Source organism: Poecilia latipinna, unplaced genomic scaffold (genome assembly GCF_001443285.1).
Source record: "Poecilia latipinna isolate Pla-1442-1.1 unplaced genomic scaffold, P_latipinna-1.0 Scaffold634, whole genome shotgun sequence".
NCBI classification, from domain to species: Eukaryota; Metazoa; Chordata; class Actinopteri; order Cyprinodontiformes; family Poeciliidae; genus Poecilia; species Poecilia latipinna.
In genome coordinates this window covers 41,378-60,970 of record NW_015113250.1, presented here as the reverse complement: position 1 = coordinate 60,970, position 19,593 = coordinate 41,378, and the positions used below count along the sequence as shown (strand labels likewise).

At 38.2% G+C, this 19,593-nt stretch overlaps 2 protein-coding genes across 4 annotated transcripts; both read right to left on the bottom strand.

Moving 5' to 3' along the window:
- Positions 1 to 48: 48 nt before the first annotated feature.
- Positions 49 to 13,915, bottom strand: LOC106954168 (cilia- and flagella-associated protein 52). Of its 2 annotated transcripts, none has more exons than XM_015043451.1 (14): positions 13,674 to 13,915; positions 12,792 to 12,991; positions 12,581 to 12,717; positions 12,333 to 12,455; positions 11,299 to 11,392; positions 11,043 to 11,159; positions 10,472 to 10,572; positions 10,225 to 10,395; positions 8,937 to 9,085; positions 8,147 to 8,289; positions 7,750 to 7,901; positions 6,518 to 6,620; positions 1,469 to 1,580; positions 49 to 390 (listed from the first exon to the last, which is right to left on the bottom strand). In XM_015043451.1, the coding sequence occupies exons 1-14, from the start codon at positions 13,723 to 13,725 to the stop codon at positions 206 to 208; spliced, it is 1,839 nt and encodes a 612-aa protein (XP_014898937.1). In that variant the 5' UTR covers positions 13,726 to 13,915; the 3' UTR covers positions 49 to 205. The 2 variants fall into 2 exon arrangements, with proteins under 2 accessions (XP_014898937.1, XP_014898938.1); XM_015043452.1 differs by having other exon boundaries at positions 12,792 to 12,837; positions 13,674 to 13,913.
- A 1,218-nt stretch (positions 13,916 to 15,133) lies between these two features.
- On the bottom strand, positions 15,134 to 19,342 carry LOC106954166 (gastrula zinc finger protein XlCGF7.1-like). Of its 2 annotated transcripts, XM_015043447.1 has the most exons (3): positions 19,166 to 19,342; positions 16,908 to 16,962; positions 15,134 to 16,513 (listed from the first exon to the last, which is right to left on the bottom strand). In XM_015043447.1, exons 2-3 carry the CDS (start codon positions 16,951 to 16,953, stop codon positions 15,375 to 15,377), a joined length of 1,185 nt encoding a protein of 394 aa, XP_014898933.1. In that variant the 5' UTR covers positions 16,954 to 16,962; positions 19,166 to 19,342; the 3' UTR covers positions 15,134 to 15,374. The 2 variants fall into 2 exon arrangements, with proteins under 2 accessions (XP_014898933.1, XP_014898934.1); XM_015043448.1 differs by lacking the exons at positions 16,908 to 16,962; positions 19,166 to 19,342 and adding an exon at positions 16,721 to 16,900.
- Positions 19,343 to 19,593: the final 251 nt, after the last annotated feature.

The window sequence follows — 19,593 nt, the reverse complement described above, 5'->3', positions numbered from 1 at the left end:
CTAAAATGCTTAAGATCACCAGTAAGGATCAGAGTAAATACAAAAAGCATCTTTCAACTGATTATTTTACTTCTAGGTAAATAATTCTAACCAACCTGCCCATATAGGAAAAAAAAAATAAAAATACTCCCTAAACCTAACAACTGGTTATATCAACCAGTCTGCAACAACTGGCAGTGAGTTTTTTTGGCTTGAATTTCTTTGTTTAAGAGGAAGAGGCAAGGTGGGGGAACTTCCACAGCCAAATGCCTCCGTCTTCGCTGGCGCTGACCAGGATGCGGTTCAAGGTGCAGATCCTGGTGCAGGTAATATTGGCTCCAGCAGGGATACTTATGTGGGTTATTTTTCCTTGCATATAGTCCCACACCTTCATCCGCTTGTCTTCTCCGCCTGCCAAACCAAGAAGGAGAAAAATGTATTAATAACATGAAAGAAAACTGTACAATTGTCTAACAGTGTCAGCAGGGGAGGAGAAAACATGGGCTCTGAAGAGATGAAACACGCTCAATGAGATACAAGAGGAAAAATAAGACAAATTAAAAAATATCAGGAATTAGTAGCTCAGGACAACTCTTTTTTTTCCTCTTAAAACCCCTGTGATTGTAGGCATAAAAAATTACCTCAATCTGATGGAACGAAGAAGGAGCAGATATTTGATGATCATAGCTATCTACAGTTCTTTCATCGGTTCAGAAGTTTATTTATCTTGGGCATGATTGTCAAATTGACTAAGGGCTTTTAACAATACAAATTTTTAAAGCAAACTTTTCGGTGCATAAGTTTGAATTTACTGTGGCGTTTTTTCAAAGAATGGGCTTTGGGGATGACATCATAGAAGCCTAAAGTTAGCCTGCTATATCTAATCTAAAGGCAATTTTGATGTTTATTTGGGATTGTTGTTCAGGTTCTTATTATCTGATCCCAGCGATTGCTCTGTGATGAAAGGAATGCTGGGATTAACCAGGGAACCACCAAAGCTTAGGATGCTGAACACCAGTTTAACACCAACGTGGGCTGAGACAGTCCCAGCCGTCATGATCTGGATAACTTGCCATCGCTGATCGAATCATAAATCCTGATCTTTCCAAGAAAATCCTGAAAAAAATTCTTCAGTTCATGACATTGAGCCCAAGACCCATTGGCTTATGCACCAGGGCAATGAACACCGACGACTCCATCTCTGAAAAAAAAACTTCATGGAGGTTTTAGAGTGGCCTGCTGAAAGTTGGTGTTTAAATTTGATTGAGATGCTGTTGCATAAATGTTCCACAAACCTCAAATGTGGATCATTTCAACAATTTGCATTAAAGAAGAAATCTATAACAGACAAAAAAAATACTCTTTCATACCACTGTATGCAAACTTCTGACCAGAACCGCATGTGATGAGTAATAAACCCCAAAAGAACAAGCACACAAAGCTTGGCTCAGGTTAGCAATGCTGCTGATACAATGTAAGAGCAACAGACCTGTCACAAAGTGGTTGCCGTCCTTTGTGATGTGTATGCTGTTGTAGACCCCTGTCTCTGTGTCCTCCCGTTCTCTGATGTTCGTGCCGCCCAACACGTCCCAGTAAATGACCTGAGAACCAGATTAGCACACGGACAACTCAAGGTTACAGTGGGTGCAATGACAGAGTCACCTCTTGAACTCGCTCTGAGAATGAAAAGCTGACATAAGAACAGCAAAAGTTCTAGTTATCGGTTGAATTTTTTTGCCTTCATTTTAAATAAGATCACAGATATCTAGTAACGTTTACTCAAAAGCTGACCTGGGTGCACCCAAATCTGAATTCACTTAACTTATTTGGCTAAATACACTAAACATTTGTTGCAGCTTGTTGCTGCGAATAGTCAGGAAAAATTTAAATTAGTCGAGACACCCGAAACAATTTGGAATCTGATATGTTTTTTTTTGTTTTTTTTATAGGGCAAAACTACAAAACCCTTTTTATATTTTAGACCTGTAAAACAAAATTATTTTTTGCATGTCAAGTTTATTGCTGAGCAGGTAAAAAAGAGATTTTTATCAAAGCAAGCTCCATGACATGTTGCAAGCTTAGCACATCACTTTACATCCTAACCCTGCTTTCAGGCATCTACAGAACTTTCTCCCTAACATGTCTGCTGCAGTTTCTTCATCTATTTGATGCAGATTTTCATTCATTTTCTTCAGCAAGCCTTTAAGCCTAAGGATTTTAATGGGTCTCATTGTTGTTTTACTTAGATTTGTTGGAATAAAGAGGGGCTAAACACAAAAACAGATTTGGCAAACCACATACATTTAAGTTTATGGTCATAATGTAACAAAATGTGAAATAAGTTAAAGGGATTTGAATACTTTTGTGAGGTACTGCATATCAGTGTGTACAGTTTGTTTAGAGGAAAATATAAAGTTTTCATGACATAGAGTTCACTTGAAAGAGAATCTGGCTTCCCAGACAGGATTTCATTTGTCTGTCCAAGACCAACTGTGCAACTGTGGAAGAGAAATGCAATCCCGAGACAGAGACATAAAATGTTATTGAAACAGAACAGCAACAAAAGGCATGGTGATAAAACAAAAATAGTTTATTGTTTTAACGCTCAACATTACTCTCAAAGCAATAATCGTTTCATAAAAATCCAAGGAACATTGATATGAGGGGTGTGCAGCATTTTTCCAACTTATTAAGTCATTGAAATAATATTGCAAACATAATTTAGAGCAACACAGCCACCACTAGGAAGCCTTTGTCAGGAACAGTAAAATGAGACTTCAAAAATGCACATACATTTATATACTTTCTTACTGATGCAGTTGCCACGGCGTAAAAAAGGAACCCGTGATAAATAATTTCAATATCTTCTAACAGTGGAAAATACACTATGTTTTGCATCACTCAACTAAACCATGAAACTCAGGTGTACCTGGGCCAGCAGACTACTTGCACAAACATTTGAATGACTCCCTGAAACTCAGTGATTTTCAATATAGTACCATGACAAGATTCCACATCCAACAGGTAGAGTTGTGAAATTTTCTTGCTAATACATGTTCTACAGCTATAATAAAGTGGGAATGTTTGGGAACAAATCTCTGCAGAAGTCATCAACTTTCTTCAGAGTCAATAGCTACAGATGTGGAAATGTTTATGTATTAGCTCCAGAATGAGCTGTAGAGTTTCACAGAATTGTTTGCCATGACTGACATCTAATGTACACTGCCAGTGGGTTTTAACAGAGATGTGTTCCCTGGAATAACACATTTTCCCTTTCTGCTTAGGAAAAGAACAAGTCTGGGTTTGGTGGTTTTCTGACTTCATATTGCAAGTGTGAAGCTTTGTGTGAAGAGGATCATAGTTTTTGGCTCAGCCCCTCTGTTCTGGCGAAAGGAACTGCTATTGTTACAGTGTACAAGACATTTTGGACTATTTTGTGCTCTTGACTCTGTGGGAGCACATAAGGACATAAATGAGCAAGTTTGGTGTGGATGAACTTGACTGGTCTGGAAAGTCCTGAACTCAACCTAATAGAGCACCTTTGGGATAAATTAGAGTGAAGACTGAAAGCTAGGTTTTCTCGTCCAACATCAGTGTCTGACCTCACAAAAGAATCATCAAAGGTAGGAACTTCTATCCTGTACATCTTGAAGAGTACCAGAGTCAGTGTTCCTAAACTCAAAAGGACTATAAAAAACCAACATGTGAATAAAAACAGAAAGGTTTCTCCCTTTGCCTAAGAAGAATGAAACCAGGACTGGGGAAAATGTGGACGCTACACCAACAGGGGGCAGCAGAGAGACACCCCTGCTCTAACGTCATCACCATGTGCCATCACCATGTGCCATTCTGTGATTAATGGAGTGGAACATCAATGAACTGTGGCTCCCAGTTCATGGTGTTGTAGTCAACCAGGTGGTATTATTGGGCATTTAAACATTGTGATGTTGAACAGGGGGGGGTGACCCCTCAACCTCTGTGTTTTCATTCAGTGTTTGCTACAACATCCTAAAGCTATAACCACCCAAGAGTGACCACTACTACAACCTCTGCAGTTCTCAATGACATTTCGTAAGTAAAGCAAGCAATTAGATTTTGCTGAAAACATGCAGAAACAGACCCTATAGAGAGTTTACACAAATAAATAAAGCACTCTGGGTTGGGCACATGTGCTAGTACTGGAAGACTAATTAAGCAAACAACTTCAAATTCCTAACCTCGTAGACCACAACCATTATATTATATTATAATAATAATATTATATATTATATAATATTCCATCATGCTTCTTGTTTTTGGTAAAACCTTAAAGATCTCAAATTTTCTTGTAAAATGTTTACATCTGTAAACATACACAGTATAAAAAATGTGAATGGTTCTGCGTTAAAGGCAAAGCTGGAATTATCTGGAACCTTGGACTATGCATGCGACACCTTGTCATGATAATGTAATCAATAGAGGCACATAACCAATGGAGTAATTTGGCAAACACTTGTCAGGAAACATAATTATATCCACATATATCATAAAATTGGTTTCCACATAGCAGGAAACAAAAATTAGCTCCAACATAGAACAAAGTACTGAAAGTCAGTGTTAAATAGGGAATAGGACACTTGCATGAAGCTATTGATTCAAAGACAATTATGAGAATTTTAGAGAAACAAAACAGGCAAAATCTTTTCATCCAGGATTTTTTGTTATTTTTGAAGGACATGAACTAATTGCACACAGCTTTAAACACCAACGCTTCAAAGACATAACATGTGTGCTTCACTGATTGCTGAAGTCCAGATCTTTCTCATTGAAAAGGTTTGGTCTGCCTGACAGAAAGTCTAAAACAAAAGGTCTCACATAAAACAGGGAGACTGAAAGTAAAGGGACACATTCCTTTCTCAGACCTTCATTAATGAATAAACTCTGGAACATTTAGATCCAGGAAGAATGTGAATGTTGCACATTCCTCACTGCTACCTTATTAAAGCATAGGACAGTGTTAAATTTGACATTTGTTTGTGTTTTCTAATTAAAATGCATTTAAACATTTAAGTTCTACTTTGAGCTCAAAGGCAGCAAGATGCTAAATGAAGATTAATACTTTGCTTACTTTTTTCTGTGATGAAATTGTTTTGTAAACTTGAGGTTTTTTTTCTGTTCATATACATTTGTATCTTCAGCATACATTTTACATAAAACCCCAAATGAAGATTTATTTATAGAATTAAAACAATTAAAAGCTATAGTCCTAAAACAGAGCCTTGTGGTATTCATATTTTTAATTGTTGATGGATCAGGGCAGGTAGGACATAATTACTTTTCACTTGAGCAGAATCTCACTTTAAATATTCTGAATTATTCCTGTGACAAAGTGAGATTTGTATTTAGTATTTATGCCTGTAAAGCGTTGCGTCAAAGAAACATAAAGTGAGAATTTGAAGCTTTTATTACATTTTAGAAAGCTCCCAAACCTTAAACAAGGGATGGTGGCGGGAACATTATCAGGTCTATATTCATCATTTGGTCTCCCTTCACTGAATCATCACTGAACCACTATCATGATCATTAGTATCACAAATTCCATCTCATAAATGCAACCAGCCTGTGACGATAAATTCTAATATTAAACATTTTGGCCACCTTTCTGGCTTTTCTGTCAGGCCTGTTCGCCCCCTTCCCATGATCTTCCTCAGACGGAGGGTGGGAGGTGAGGAACGACAGAAACGCAAAAGAGGAGAGAGAGTGTTGCTGTTTGTTGTCTCACACAGAGCGCCTGTGTCTTGGAATGAGCAGATGGTGGATCTGGCTGGCACTTGGGTGGCACATGCACATCCGCAGGAAGGCGAAAACAGTCATCCACCCCCCCCACCCCCGCCCCCCTCCCCCGCTCCCTCTCCCTCGCTTTCTCTGAATGCCTCCATCTCACTCGTTCCCCACTTACATCCAACACACAGCGACGCTTTAATCAGCACAACTTGTCCTCACCTCTCTGCATGCACTGCAGGAAAGACAGCAATATGTGTGTAGCGTGAGGCCGGGTTCAAGAGATGAGGGTGAGGTGCATGATTGGAAGCAAAGTGTGTTGCTCTCCCCATAGCGTGTTTGACCTTATGCAAATCAGCGGCACCCAGTTAATCAAAGTTGCTCGCTAAATAAAGCATGCCTGTTTCTTTGTCCCAGTCGCTAGTAGCCAGCACAATGGCTTAATTATGTGGAGCAGAGGAACAAACAGCAAGCTATTGAAACTGACGTGTTGACATACTGTTGTGCGTGATTGTGCAACATTATTACTGTGCTTCTCCCTGCTGTTCTAAGCAAAGAGAGCCAGGGCAGCAGAGAGGAGCGTAGACTCATTTGATGCAGATTCTGAACGAAAAAACAGCACAGAGATGCATGTGCACTGTAATTGTGAACTATCATGATCGTTTTTGTTTTTTTTAAAATAATAATTAGCAGCTTATTTTTGTTCTGATTCATTTAACACATTTGCAAAACATTAAAAAACAGTTTCAAATATCTCCTTAAAGCGTTCTGAACACACCTTTCCGTCAGTCCCACAAGTAACGATCTGGTATCCGTCTGGATGGTAGCACACGGTCCGGAAAAGAGTGTCGGTTTTGATCTTTTGACGGGGATGAAAGTCTCTGAACAAAGGTAGACACAGAAGAACAGTTGAACAGTTTGAGGCATACGGGAGGAGGAGTTTTACTGATTTGCTTTTGAGCTAAAACAACATCCAGCCTGTCACACACATTTCAAACGATGCGAACCCTCAAAGTCAAGTCTCTCATAATGGAATTGTTTAAAGATAAAGGCACTGAAGGTGGACAAAAATAAATAGGGCCAGTCTGGAAGTGGTGTTGGACTACGGTCTCAAAAATGGTGGTTTCTTTTCTCCCAGAGTTTCTTTTCTGTGATGGATGAGGTCAGTTCACTGATGACAAAAAGAAAAAAAAATCACAGCCAGAAGTAATTAAGTCTTTTTTTTTTCTTTTTTTTTTTACAGAAAAAAGCAGGATGTCTAAAGATATTAAGCATGGGAGGGCTGTGTGGATCGGTTGGTCGAGCTGCAGTCATAGACATGGTTGTCCTGGGTTCAATTCCCATTCTTAGCACATGTGCCTCATGTCTTCCCACTATGTCATGTCAATTTTCTGTTTAATGAAGAAAACTAGTGGGGAAATAATAATAATAAAAAAAACAGTTATTAAGCTCAATAAGTATAATTATTGTATTCATCCTCTACAAGCCAGACACAGACCAATCATTAACAATTTATTCTTATAACAGACACAAAGCCTCATTCACATGTCTCATATCAAATTTCTAAAGCTGTCTAGACTACAATTTATATTGAGTTCTCATTCCAAGTGTCATTTTTAAAGCAGAAATAAAAAAAGTTTTCTGTAAAAGCATTGCAAGTATTTCTGTAGTGATCATATAGTTCAAATATGGAATCTGGTAAAACCATCCACGGACAGACGGACGGCGGGCGGAATGTCTAGGTGGATGAAAACACTTCAATCTGATAGTTTTCCTGATTGTTTAGGAAAACTTTCTTCTCTCCGGCACCACCAAGTCATGTAAGGGTGGTTTAATTGAACCCCATGATGAAATGATGTAGTAATATGCTTTGACACATCTTTTCCGCTTCACATGATCTCAACAGAATCAAATTTGTTGTGGTGTAAGAGTAAGTATGGAATACCTGTGTGTGTGCATGCTCTTTCCAGTGCTGAGGTGTGCAATGTAGTCTCCAGATGGGCTACTTACACTAAGTCCCAGATGATGCAGAAGCCATCAGAGCTGACTGTGACGCATTCTTTGTCATCGCTCTTCATTTTGAGACAAGACACAGGCTTTCTGTGCCCCACCATGATCCTCAGTATTTTGTAGGCATGAGGCAGCAGTTCCCACACATGCATCTGCAAATGAGACACAAACTCATTCATCTCCGTTCCTTAGTCTTACTTTGTTAAACCAATACAACCTATTAAAGCATCTAATTTTCTAAATATTTGTAGCATTTCGTAAAAAAAACAACAACAAAAAAACAACTTCAATTTGTGCAATCACAGAAGGCACCACTGTCTGAAAATGTTATCTTTTCCTGTGTTCTTCTCTTGAACTGAACATTTTATCTGGAGAGTGAATATCCGAATATACTGACCTTCCCTTCTCCTCCTCCACTGATAATTCTTTTGCCGTCCTTGGTGGCAGCGATGGCTGTCACCCCCTGTCTGTGAGCGTTGTTAATTACTACCATCAGCTGCCCTTTCATTCCAAACCTACGGATATTGCCATCGCTCCATGCTAGAACAGGAGAAAAATTGGTATTTCAGGTGTTGTGAAGGTAAGAAATACTTTGTACTAGTGGGTAACTTCTGCATAGCCAAGACTGAGACGGATGAACCACAGCTTTATGTTGCTTTAGGGTGGATACAGTGTAATCCATTTAGAGTATTCTCACAATACAACCCAGGGCTGGTCTGATTTTAATTGCATTTTCATTTCTCATTTGCTTTTTTTACAAAATAAGTAACAAACGACAGAAAATACTTCCTAAAAATGCTTTTTATTTCAATCTTCTTTTCTGGGAGTTGATGCAAATTCAGGGTTGACACTATACAAAGTTTTCTAAAACGTAAATTGTCATAATCAAAAAAATTTGATTTAGCGATAAAAACGATTTATAACCCAGTCCTATTACAACCCCAATCCTCATCGTAATTTATTGGACATTTCACGTTCAGTGCTGCAGTCAAAGACCACGTAGGACACAATTTATGATGAGGAAAAAAATCTAACCATCCTCCGACTTTACACTTTGCGCTTTTCAAACACATAGGATCCCAACAAAATATGTTGAAGTTTGTGGTTGTAATGTGATAAAATTTAAAATACGTCCTTAAGAATTAATACTTTTGAAAGGCTCTGTAGATGCACTGTCTGAATCTCACCACTGATGATACTGCAGTCATCATGCATGAAGTCGATGGCGTTGCAGCTCACGTTGGGAACAGTGATGCGCAGCTGGTCTTTGGGCTTGCCTACCATCCACACTCTGACTTCTTCCCCAGAGCAAGTTGCAAAAAGCTTAGAGGTGGCACTAGCACACAATAAAAAACAGCAAAGTAGCACAGTATTGGCCTGACGTTCGCTTGGCTTCATAATCGATATTGCATAAGTATGTCACCCTCTAGTGAGCAAACTAAGGAACTGAGGCAATTTTGAAGAAATGCTTGGATTATTGTAAAACAGGGAAATCAAACTCTAAAATACTGTTGGTCAAACAGAAGAAGTTCAGATATTACAAGGTAATACATGATAAACCTAATGTCCAATGAAAAACAGAATTTTTAAAAATCTTTTACAGCTTTCTCTATTAGTAATTTAATTGGCATCCTATTTTCACAGGCTCACAGTGATGAGATTAAGTTCTCCATATGAGAATTCAAACATTCACATGCGAGTAAGAAAGGAAATGTGAATGAAGAGAACATTAATCAGAGTGCATTTTTATATACTTTGATGTACTCTAGCCTTTGGCTTGAACGTAGCCTTTGCTTCAAGCAAGATACCTGAAATTTATTCTACCTATTTGACTGGCAGTAGCATGAGGTCACTATTGAATGCACATAGAAGAGGGAACGGGGGCTTGTGGTTCCTGAATGACATGCTATACATCATTGATTTGTATTATTATTAGTGGAACATGTGCTGCCCAGAAGCAGGCCAGCTGTAATAGACATTTGGGATTATTTTTGGGCAAAACATATTTGCGTTGGAATGACTTTGACACCTATGTTGTAAAACCTGCAGCTTGTGGAGGTTTATGAATTCCCCTGCATCATTAGGACCTTTCCTTGGATGGAAGGTAGCTGTTGCGACTGAAATTGAGAACCAAATCTGTTTCTGTCTAAATGTAAATGTGAGACAGGCCAACATAAGAAGTGAAGGACGCTGAAACTGATGCGCTGCTGCTTTCTTCTAAAACACACCCTCTGAAAATTGCGGCAGACATGGAAAAACAGCTGGGAAGCAGAAATCCTGACAACTTCAATAACTTTAAACGCTTGAACAGAGAGTTGATATTTTTTTGTTTTTGGTGGGAGCTCACTCAGACAGAAAAGAGGTATTAGACATGATAGGCTAAACCTAAGCTCATAAATAATTCCAGACAAAAATATTTTTGTCCTCAGTGATGTCTTTGACTTTCCCTGCCTGAACCGCCTGAGTGAAACTTACTGAGGAAGGGCAACATCCTTGACAGAGCTCCTGTGGCCTGTGGATATGAGCTCAGCTGCAAAATCCTTAAAACGGAGCCGGTACATCTGAGTCTCCTCTGTGCCGACATAGAACTGCTCTTCCCCTTCGATGAAGGCGATGGAAGTCACCGCATTTTCCAGTTGGACTTCCCTAACAGCGGGGAGACGGAATTAGCAGGTTTTACTGTCATCTGAGACAGATCCAAATGGTGAAAGATGAGACTCACCTGACAGGCTTGAAGTTAGTCTTGGAGCACAGAGCTAAGATACCAGATCCAGAGCCAACAAGCAGGTCTCCAGATTCCAGCAACTTAAGAACATTGATTCCCTTAATACAAAACATGACTTATATCATCTATCAAGCTGGAAAAAGGCTTTCAAGATAATGAAGACCACGTAACACAACAGATGTTGAGGAGAAGTTTATATGTAGCATTCAATTTATCCTTCCAAAATAGCAAAACTGTAGCACAGTGTCAGACCTAACTTAATACATGGCCATCCACCTGACAGCACAGGAAATGGGAACTAAGAACTGAGATTTGATGTGATTAATGCAGAACTAAATTAGTTTTAAAAACCTAAAACGTTGTACGATGAAAACTCTTGAAAAGATAGCCAATTCCGGAATAACATAAATAAATTGCGACATTCCCGTAACTCATCATTCATTTGCAGACACAATCAAATCCTTGACATGAGGGCTTGCTTGTATTTCCTAATGAGCACTTCATCAGGGCAGCAGAACTAAAAACAGAACTAACAGAACTAAAAAAAGCACTGGATGTGTTGACTTACATGGTTGAACTTTGCTTTACCGGGAGCACAGATGCTCAGAACTTTCCCCTTTACATCGATTGTCATTATGTCTCCACTTGAAGTGGCACAGTACATGTATCGATTATCATCTGAAATCTGTGTAAAAAAAAATGTAATGATTTCAAAACAACCCAACCACTGCACATTTTGCCTAATTACCTCTTAGAATTTCATTAATATTTTAATTTTTGTGCAACGGAAGCATTTCGCGGACAACGTAAACATGGCTTCATACCTCGATACATGACACATATCTCTTCAGCATGTTTGTCCAGCACTCGGTGGGCAAAATCCTTTCGTTGACAAACTCCCAGACTCGCAGTGTTAGGCTGGCATAAAAATAGCAGTACCAGTGAGACACATTTTCCTGATTGAAAACCATATGGATCTCATCATCATTGGCAAGCAGAGCAACCAGCCAAACAAATTAGCTATTATCGACTGTGTCTGTCTATGAAAAAAATAAATAAATAAATAACAGTACAACTGCAATTCTAATAAAATTCAAAATATGAAAAGAACCACTAATATGACTGGTTTTCAAATTGAGGTACAATTACCAGTGGTTGTACTGGTTGCCTTTAATAATGCTCAGACAAAATCTTTCTAAATATTATCTGACTGTGACGTAATGATTATAATGAAACGAGGAAAATATGGAGGTATAGCTGCTTATACAGTTTTTTTCATTTGCCTCTGCAGCTCAAATGTGGACTTGAATGGTATCCAGTCCAGACTGACCATCTTCTAGTTTCACGTTTAACAATCAGTGAGACTTTTTTTTAGTTTTTGGTCACCAGGCTAAATGCGACTAGCAAAACAAACTAGTAATATTGTGTTTTCTGTATTTTATATTTTCAAACATTTTAGCAACCAGTTTGCTAGATCAGCATGTAGTGCAAGTGCAAGGAGGCCATATTGGATTTTAGGTTAGATTTGGTGAGTAATCATCCAGCTTTCTAACTCTTGATTCCGATTTCTAAGAACTTAACTTTTTTTTACTTTTAACTTGGAAATCGAACTAAAAAGAGTCAGCTTATTAAAGTGCATCATTGCAGGATCATACAGAATCAATAAATAAGAAAATTGTTTTTGTAATAAAATAGTAAAATAAACTAAATGCTTGTTGTACTTTACAGAAATTCTATTCATTATATGCTTCAGAATGGGGAGACCATGGTACTTTTATTCAGTATTATCAGACCATGAAAACATACCTAATGCAGATCCAACACATCCTAGAATGAGAAGAGATAACCATCTACCCACCTGCCACCTGAAGCGAACATGGTGTCGTCAGTTTTGGAATATTCCACCACGAGGCAGTGACCTTGAGCTGAAGCTTTGTTCCTACAAATGAGCTGCTTGGTCTCAACGTTCCATACAAAAATCCTAAGAAATACACAGCAAATACCTTGCATATATCTTAGTCGTCAATTATTCATCCTGCTGCTCTTGTTCCTGCATGGTACTCAGATTTTACAGGGCTTTAAATCTTGTAAGACTTTGCTGTTTACCGGCAGTCATCTTTGCCCCCAAGAGTCACCAGGTATTTTTCACTGGGAGAGAATGCGACTGATTCAACCTTGGTGTTGTGGATCCGCAGCTCGACATGGATTGTTCTCTCTGCATAATTCCAGATAATCACTGGAGCCTAGAGACAAGTAAAACTGGAGTTGAAGGGTATAGAAAATGCTTTACAGTACAAAGACTTGTGAGTGTGGCTACCTGAAAGCCCATAAAGTTGACCTGCCCAGAGGCGATGTAAGATCCACTTTTGGACACAGAAATGCAGGAGACGTTGTTTGAGTGTCCATCCAGAAACTCTAGCTTGCCATCCTCAATTCTTTTCAGGACAATAAAACTTCCCAGAGGATAGATAAGGTGCTTCATGTCTGGATGGAGCTTTAGGCCAAAAGGCACTTGGCCTGAAAAGCAATACATTTCATGAGGATAAATACTGCAAAGCATAAACACTCTCAAAGCTAATTTAAATCAACTTTACTTGAAAATTGATACCTCTTAAATGTCTCAAATAAAGATTGGAATATACAACAATATATGTATATTCTTTAAAAGTATACTTTGTGAACAGCAGAAGTGTCCGTGCTCTTTTTAACATTTAAAGTTGACAAAGTCCATAATTGTAGTGAAATTATTTTGTATTCTATAAAGAAGGTGAGTTCAGACACTACATCAAAATCCAAAATATTCCATGGTTGAATGGTATTTAAGGTTCAGGAAGCAAATAGAAAGTACATCTTAACATATATTATATCCAGAAGAAAATTTAATTGATAATGCCAAAGGTATCATGTCTTATTCACAGTTTTGAGATCTTTTTTGTTTCCCTAAACACATTCTTTGTCAAATCCAACACTTTGCTTGCACCATGTACAATCTAAGCAGAAAAACTGACTTTTTGTCAAAGGAAATAAAAAGGGAAAAATTATAGAAATTAAAAAACAACTTTAAAAAGAACCATATAACACAGCAAAGCCTATGGGGAAAATCTATTGTAATATTTTAGGTGAATTAATGTATTTTCTGAATGTAAAACTTCAGGGGGAGTATTCTACAAAGAGCATTAATGTCGGTAGGAAAACCTACCGTTGAAACCGATGAGAGCATCTAATTCCAGAGGAATGGTTTTGCTTCCCATGGCTCAAAAACTGAACATCTCAAACACGACGTGTTAAAAAAAAAAGCTCTCGCTAATAAGTAAGTTAACTTTTAAAATATTGCTTTCTATAAAGAAGAACGCACTCTTTCATCGACATGAATCAAATTGGCATCTGGATTAGGTGCCAATCAAACGGTTACCTAGCGACGAGAAGAAAAGTTAACGGCTGCCCCAGTGGTTTCAAGGCCGTTGTAATGCACGGGCTTTCCTGGGCTGACGCTCAGGGGCTCACTATGTTAAACTCCTATTTAGGGGTTTGCTTTCCTGTGCTTTCGTGAATTCGGTCACTCTTGTAATCCCTGGCTCTCAGAACGAAACTTTGGGTGCACTGCAACTGCGATGTTATTGCAAGATCCACCATACTCCGGTGATCGGCAACCTTAGAAATTAAATTATTTTAGCCTTCAGTCTAGCTAAATAAAAGTCGTTTCAGAGCCGCCAATATTACATGACCTTTTAAAGAAAATCTACTATAGAAAATTTTGCCGTTTTTACGGATCTATCATTTTATTTCTGTCTTTGGGTTTTTTAAAAAAGAAAAACATTTTTGCAAAGAGGACGGATACATTTTGACAGGGTGTCATCTGTGGAACATTATTTAATAAAAGCATAGCTTCCAACTCATGACAAGAAAAATAGATTTGAAATAACATTGCCGGTACTTTGTGTCATTTTGTTGTAGAAATTCAAGATATTCCATCAAAAAACTGCTAAAAACCTGCAGTTTATGTTTAACATTCAAAAACATTAGTTGGTTCTTGTCATTTTTAGCCATTGTGTAAGGTCCAAAGAACCACTAGCAGCTCTAGAGTCGCAAGTTGCAGGCCCATGCCCTTATGATCTAACAGATTTTGAAAAAGGCAAACTGGTTGAACATCTTTATGGAGGCTAAAAGATTTCTCATTTAACCCAGGTTATGTTCACAATAAGGCAGAGGACACCAGTATAAGCAAGATATATGTCTTTATGAACACATAGGAACTTGATCTCAGAGACTTTGGTGAAGGATTTATTAATTTTACTTCTGCTAAAGCACCATAAAACTAAACAGCCTGGTAGAGCTTTTCCATTGTAACACAATAGGTGAAGTATTTCACAATTTTGTGCAACATTGTGTTGGTTTATTGTAAAATTACAGTGAAATACCCTGAAGTTCATAGTTGCAATGTGATGACATGTGAAAGAAAAAGAAAGAAAACAAATATTTTTTTAATGCAATGTATGAACTGTACAGTATATTTCAAGATTTAAAAAATCTAAGCTGTCAATATTTCAATGTAATATTTTCATAACTCAAACTGTTGTTCACGCCTTGCCAATATGTTTTTATGTAACTGAATGCTGTCTAGGAGCTCTTCACTACAGGCCTACAACATATGTATGAAGAAACATCGACTACGTAATGCATAAAACTGCTTTATTATTGGTGAATATTAAAAACATGATTTGGTTGCAACAAACAAAACAGTCAGTTGTATTTGGGCTCACGTAAATACACTTGAAATTTGAATTACTTCAATAAAGCAGGGTAAGATGGTTCACTATAGATCTGAATGGTACATGTGAACATTAAGTCAATGCACGAAAACTACAAATCACAGAGCTGTTTGATTGTCTCTCAAAGAAATCTAATTAGGTTCGCAACTTTCTGGATTTCCAGAAGGTCCTGCGAAACTTTCCAAATCCTCTGGAGGTTCTGACACCGCCTGTTTGTGAGCGTGGCTCCTTCTGTGCCTGCTGAGGGAATGGCTCCAGGAGAACCTGATGCCACACGTAAGGCACATGTAAGGTTTTTCTCCTGTGTGCACACGCTGATGCTTCGTCATCGAATTGTACCTGTTGAATGTCGCGCCGCACTCGTTGCAAATGTATTTCTCAGACTTAATGTGGACGTTCTGCTCGTGCTCCTTCATGTTGCCCAGCTGGGAGAAGCCTTTGCCACACACGGGGCACAGATGGGGCTTCTCTCCCGAGTGAGTAAGTCCGTGAAGGATCAGGTCCTGACGGGAATAAAATCTTTTGCTGCAGACAATACACTTGTGGGGTCTTTCTCCTGTGTGCTTCTTCATGTGTCTTTTGAGTCCCTCTGAGCGGGAGTAGCTGCTTTCGCACAGAGTGCATTTGAAAGGTTTCTCCCCTGTGTGGGAACGGGAGTGGCGACGCAAGGAGGAGGCCTTGAAGAAACGCATTCCGCAGTCGGCACAGCGGTGAGGTTTCTCCGGCTGTTCCTCGTGCGTTTTTTCGTGGGCTTTGCAGTGGCCTGCCTCAGAGAATCCCTTTCCACAGACAGGGCAGGTATAAGGCCTCTCCCCTGTGTGAACCCTTACATGGCGAAGAAGTTTATGGAGCTTATTGAATGTCTTCATGCAGAACGAACACTGATGAGGTATTTTTGGCGTTCTTGAGTGTGTGCGCTGATGTCTCGCTAACCTTGAAGGTCTGTTGAACACTTTCTCGCAGTCAGGACAGGGATGCTTGTTGGTTCTGCTGTGGGTATTTTGGTGTCGAATCATCCTGTCCTCCTGAGTGAAGTTCTTCTCGCAATGCTGACACTGATAAAGCATTCTTGGCTTCCTCTCGTGGATAGGTTTATGCCTCTCCACCTTCGATGGCCTGTCGAACATCTTACCGCAGGTGGGGCAAGGGAAACACTTGTTGGATTTGTTTATTTTTGGTTGTTTGAGATTCTCTGGGTCGGTGTCGGTGTCAGTGGTGGTGTCGCTGGAATCTGACTCCAGGTCAACATTCACCTCCACAACTCCAAAACCTGCGGATCATGCAGAGCAAAATTAATATTTAAAAAAAAATTCCAAGGTAGAACATGTCTCTTTTCATCAGAATCGGAACAAATCCAAAAATGTTTTAGTAGCAATCAAAATGAACATTATGCTTGGTATATTTTTAATGGCTACTGCTGCCCATGATCATACGCCTAAAAGAAGTTCTTTTGTCTGGTCGAGCAACATACTGATACCTGGTTAGCACTCGTTTTTCAGGGCTGGGTTCAGCGTTTGCATCAGTGGGAACACAAAGAACTGGTGAAAAAGTCCCTGGTTCGCACTTTAAAGGGCCTTCACCCAGAGTGCTAAGTTATTCTTCTACAAACATGTTTGGATCATTATCTGCTACAGGAAAAAAAAAACATAACCATCTCTACATACTGTCTTCAGATTCAGATTTTGGTTCAGGTGCGGCGTCTGGGCCCATGACTGCAGACTGTAGATACACAACAGAGAAGCACATGAGGTCAGTACATCACAGGAGCAACACAGAGACGTATAGGACAAACACTCCTGCTCACACGTATTTGCACATAAAGTAAATTAGAGTCTCCACTAAACCTAATTTAATTTCCCCTTAGAATCCATAAGGTATTTTTGAAATAAATTTCAATTTGAACCTGCCACACACACTTTTGTACTGTGGTAGAAAACTGGTGAAAAGCTATACAACACGATTACATGTAAAACATGAAAACTATACACAAAACAGCAGAGGCTTGAATTCAGGACATTTTTACAGTGAGAGGACAATGCTAACCATAGTTAAACAATTTATTTTACTTTTGTAAAGTAAAAAATGTATTGCATCAGTCATGTGCCATTCTATTGTAAAATAATTCAAATCAAGAAAGAGTCTCTGTATGCCACTGATTTATTCCTGATGGTTATTTATATGGCTGAATCAGAACATCACTTTTAACTTTTGAGGAATAAAGGTGTGAAAATATAAGCTTGACTGTACCCTCTGGTGGACAATCTATGCAACTGCAATAAAAAAAAATAATTAGAAAAATTATTAGGTCTAAATTTAGATTTCTGCACTAAAGTATTTTACTATCACCAATATACATACATAAGAAATAGCACAAATGTAATGTAAGCTGATTTGCTTTCTTTGCGTTTTTACTGAAATGAATTTGTGTATTGCTGAACATAATTGTAAGAAAAATATATTTTTGCATATGATTCTTAAATTATGACAACAAAAATGAAACATAATTTTCCACAGTAAATATTTTGACCTTTTTTCTTACTTGACTGCTCCATGGATGCAAGAATGAATTTTAAATGAAGTGATACACTTTATTTAGACAAAATATTTAATACATTTATTTAAAATAAAGTGAGGCAAATTATTATCAACATACTAAGAAGATCAAAAAGAGACCAAGGTTAAAGGTTCTGTATAAGATGCCAGAGGAAGTGATGGAGTGACCAAAGCTATTTGTTTGAATACACCAATGCCTGTCTGCCCTTCATCTACTTGTTGTGCACTGACAGTCAGTTGACTGAAAACAGGCCTCTACAACTTCACCTTGCTTATAAGAGTTAAAAAAAAAACACACGCATCGTTTTGAACCGTTAACATGGTGTAAAAATTAAGAAGCATCACCTGTCACTATTTGTGAGATAATACTGTTTCAAACCCACAAGAGGAAAGCTAATAATAGTCCCAAGTATGTTTCGCAGTTAATTACAGACTGGCTTCCAGAGCAAATATCTTCTGATATCTGCTTTTTATTCAAAATGATGCAGAATAGAATAGTTTTTTCTTTTCTTTTTTTAAGCTAGTGTGTATTTAACAATTGTACATTATTATTACAATTTAAAATTGTAATAATGATTATGTTACATTTTAGCAACGGTGTGAATCATTGTTCATTTTTGATTTTGAATAAAAGCGGTTAGATCATGGTATAACTTTTAGGTTCAAATATTGTACATTCCACACCACCATGAAAAAAAGGCACTTTGACTTAACATTTACTGTTATACTAACCAGAGAAACTAATGTAAAACCCATCCCTTGTGAATGTGGGTTTTATTTTGATTTAAACCCTAAACATCTTACCAATTTTTTTATAAACTAGGATTTTGAGAAATAACATCTTGCAACATTTCTCAAGGCTTTAGTTGCAGCCATACGAAATGTAAATCAAGAAATTGAGGGACTGAAGAGATCATGAGTTTATGTCCTTAGATGCTGTATAATTGAATAAAATGACAAGAACATATCTTTGACTATCTAGTTAAATGTAGAAACCCAACTGTAGTCTAGTATGCTTCAGGTTGTATTATTCTTTTATTCTACTAAACACAGCTAGCTGTAAAAAATAAACAGTTAGGTTTCTGCAATACAAGCTGCGTGCGGAGCTAAATTGAAATAGTGAGCTAATATCTCTAAGTTAGCATCTGAGCCTGCTAGCAAACACAAAGAGGTCATTTAATGTTTAAATATAAACTCGATAGCATGTAGGCTGTCCTGTGGATAACATCGATCCCCACGCCACCCAGGATAACAGTTGTTTGGGATACAAACAGAGATGAAGCTATAGCCAAGCTACACACGCTAAAGCTAACGTCGACGTGTTAGCTAAAACAATATAGTACAAGAAGGACAGAAAACCGAATCCCACCTCTCGGATAAACCTAAAGAAGGATCCGTTATGTATCCTTTCGCCTGCAGCTTAAATCTAACCTCCACCAAAAGGAGGAAGGGAAAAACAGTAGCAACTCTCCAAAGGGTAAAACCACAGCAGCTCTGTTTGATGCTCGTTACTCCACGTGAGACATTTGGGGCTCAACGTAAATTCAAGAGTCACACACCGGTAAAGTGTTAGTTGGGTTCTTATAGTAGTTTTTTTTTATTTGTTAAAATGTGTATCATGTTTAACGAATGTACAAGTCATATAATGATTGCTAATTGAATTTCCACCATGTTTGTGCGGTCACTCAACACTTTAGATACTTCTATCGTTTAGTTCAAACTGTCCTAGAAGGCAGCACAAGCTTTTCAGAGCAACGGTGAAATAGTCATGAAACCATTGTGTGGGTTGTCGAAAAA

What these genes read in the sequence shown, in the direction of transcription:
- LOC106954168 (XM_015043451.1), bottom strand. Translation starts at nt 13,725, where the DNA reads ATGGGAAGCAAAACCATTCCTCTGGAATTAGATGCTCTCATCGGTTTC. An exon ending in ATGTTCGCTTCAGGTGGCAG is followed by an intron (nt 11,393 to 12,332) that starts GTGGGTAGATGG and finishes TTTTTATGCCAG; the next exon opens with CCTAACACTGCGAGTCTGGG. An exon ending in CGGCAACCACTTTGTGACAG is followed by an intron (nt 391 to 1,468) that starts GTCTGTTGCTCT and finishes TTGGTTTGGCAG; the next exon opens with GCGGAGAAGACAAGCGGATG.
- LOC106954166 (XM_015043447.1), bottom strand. Translation starts at nt 16,953, where the DNA reads ATGGGCCCAGACGCCGCACCTGAACCAAAATCTGAATCTGAAGACA. An exon ending in AAAATCTGAATCTGAAGACA is followed by an intron (nt 16,514 to 16,907) that starts GTATGTAGAGAT and finishes CATGATCCGCAG; the next exon opens with GTTTTGGAGTTGTGGAGGTG.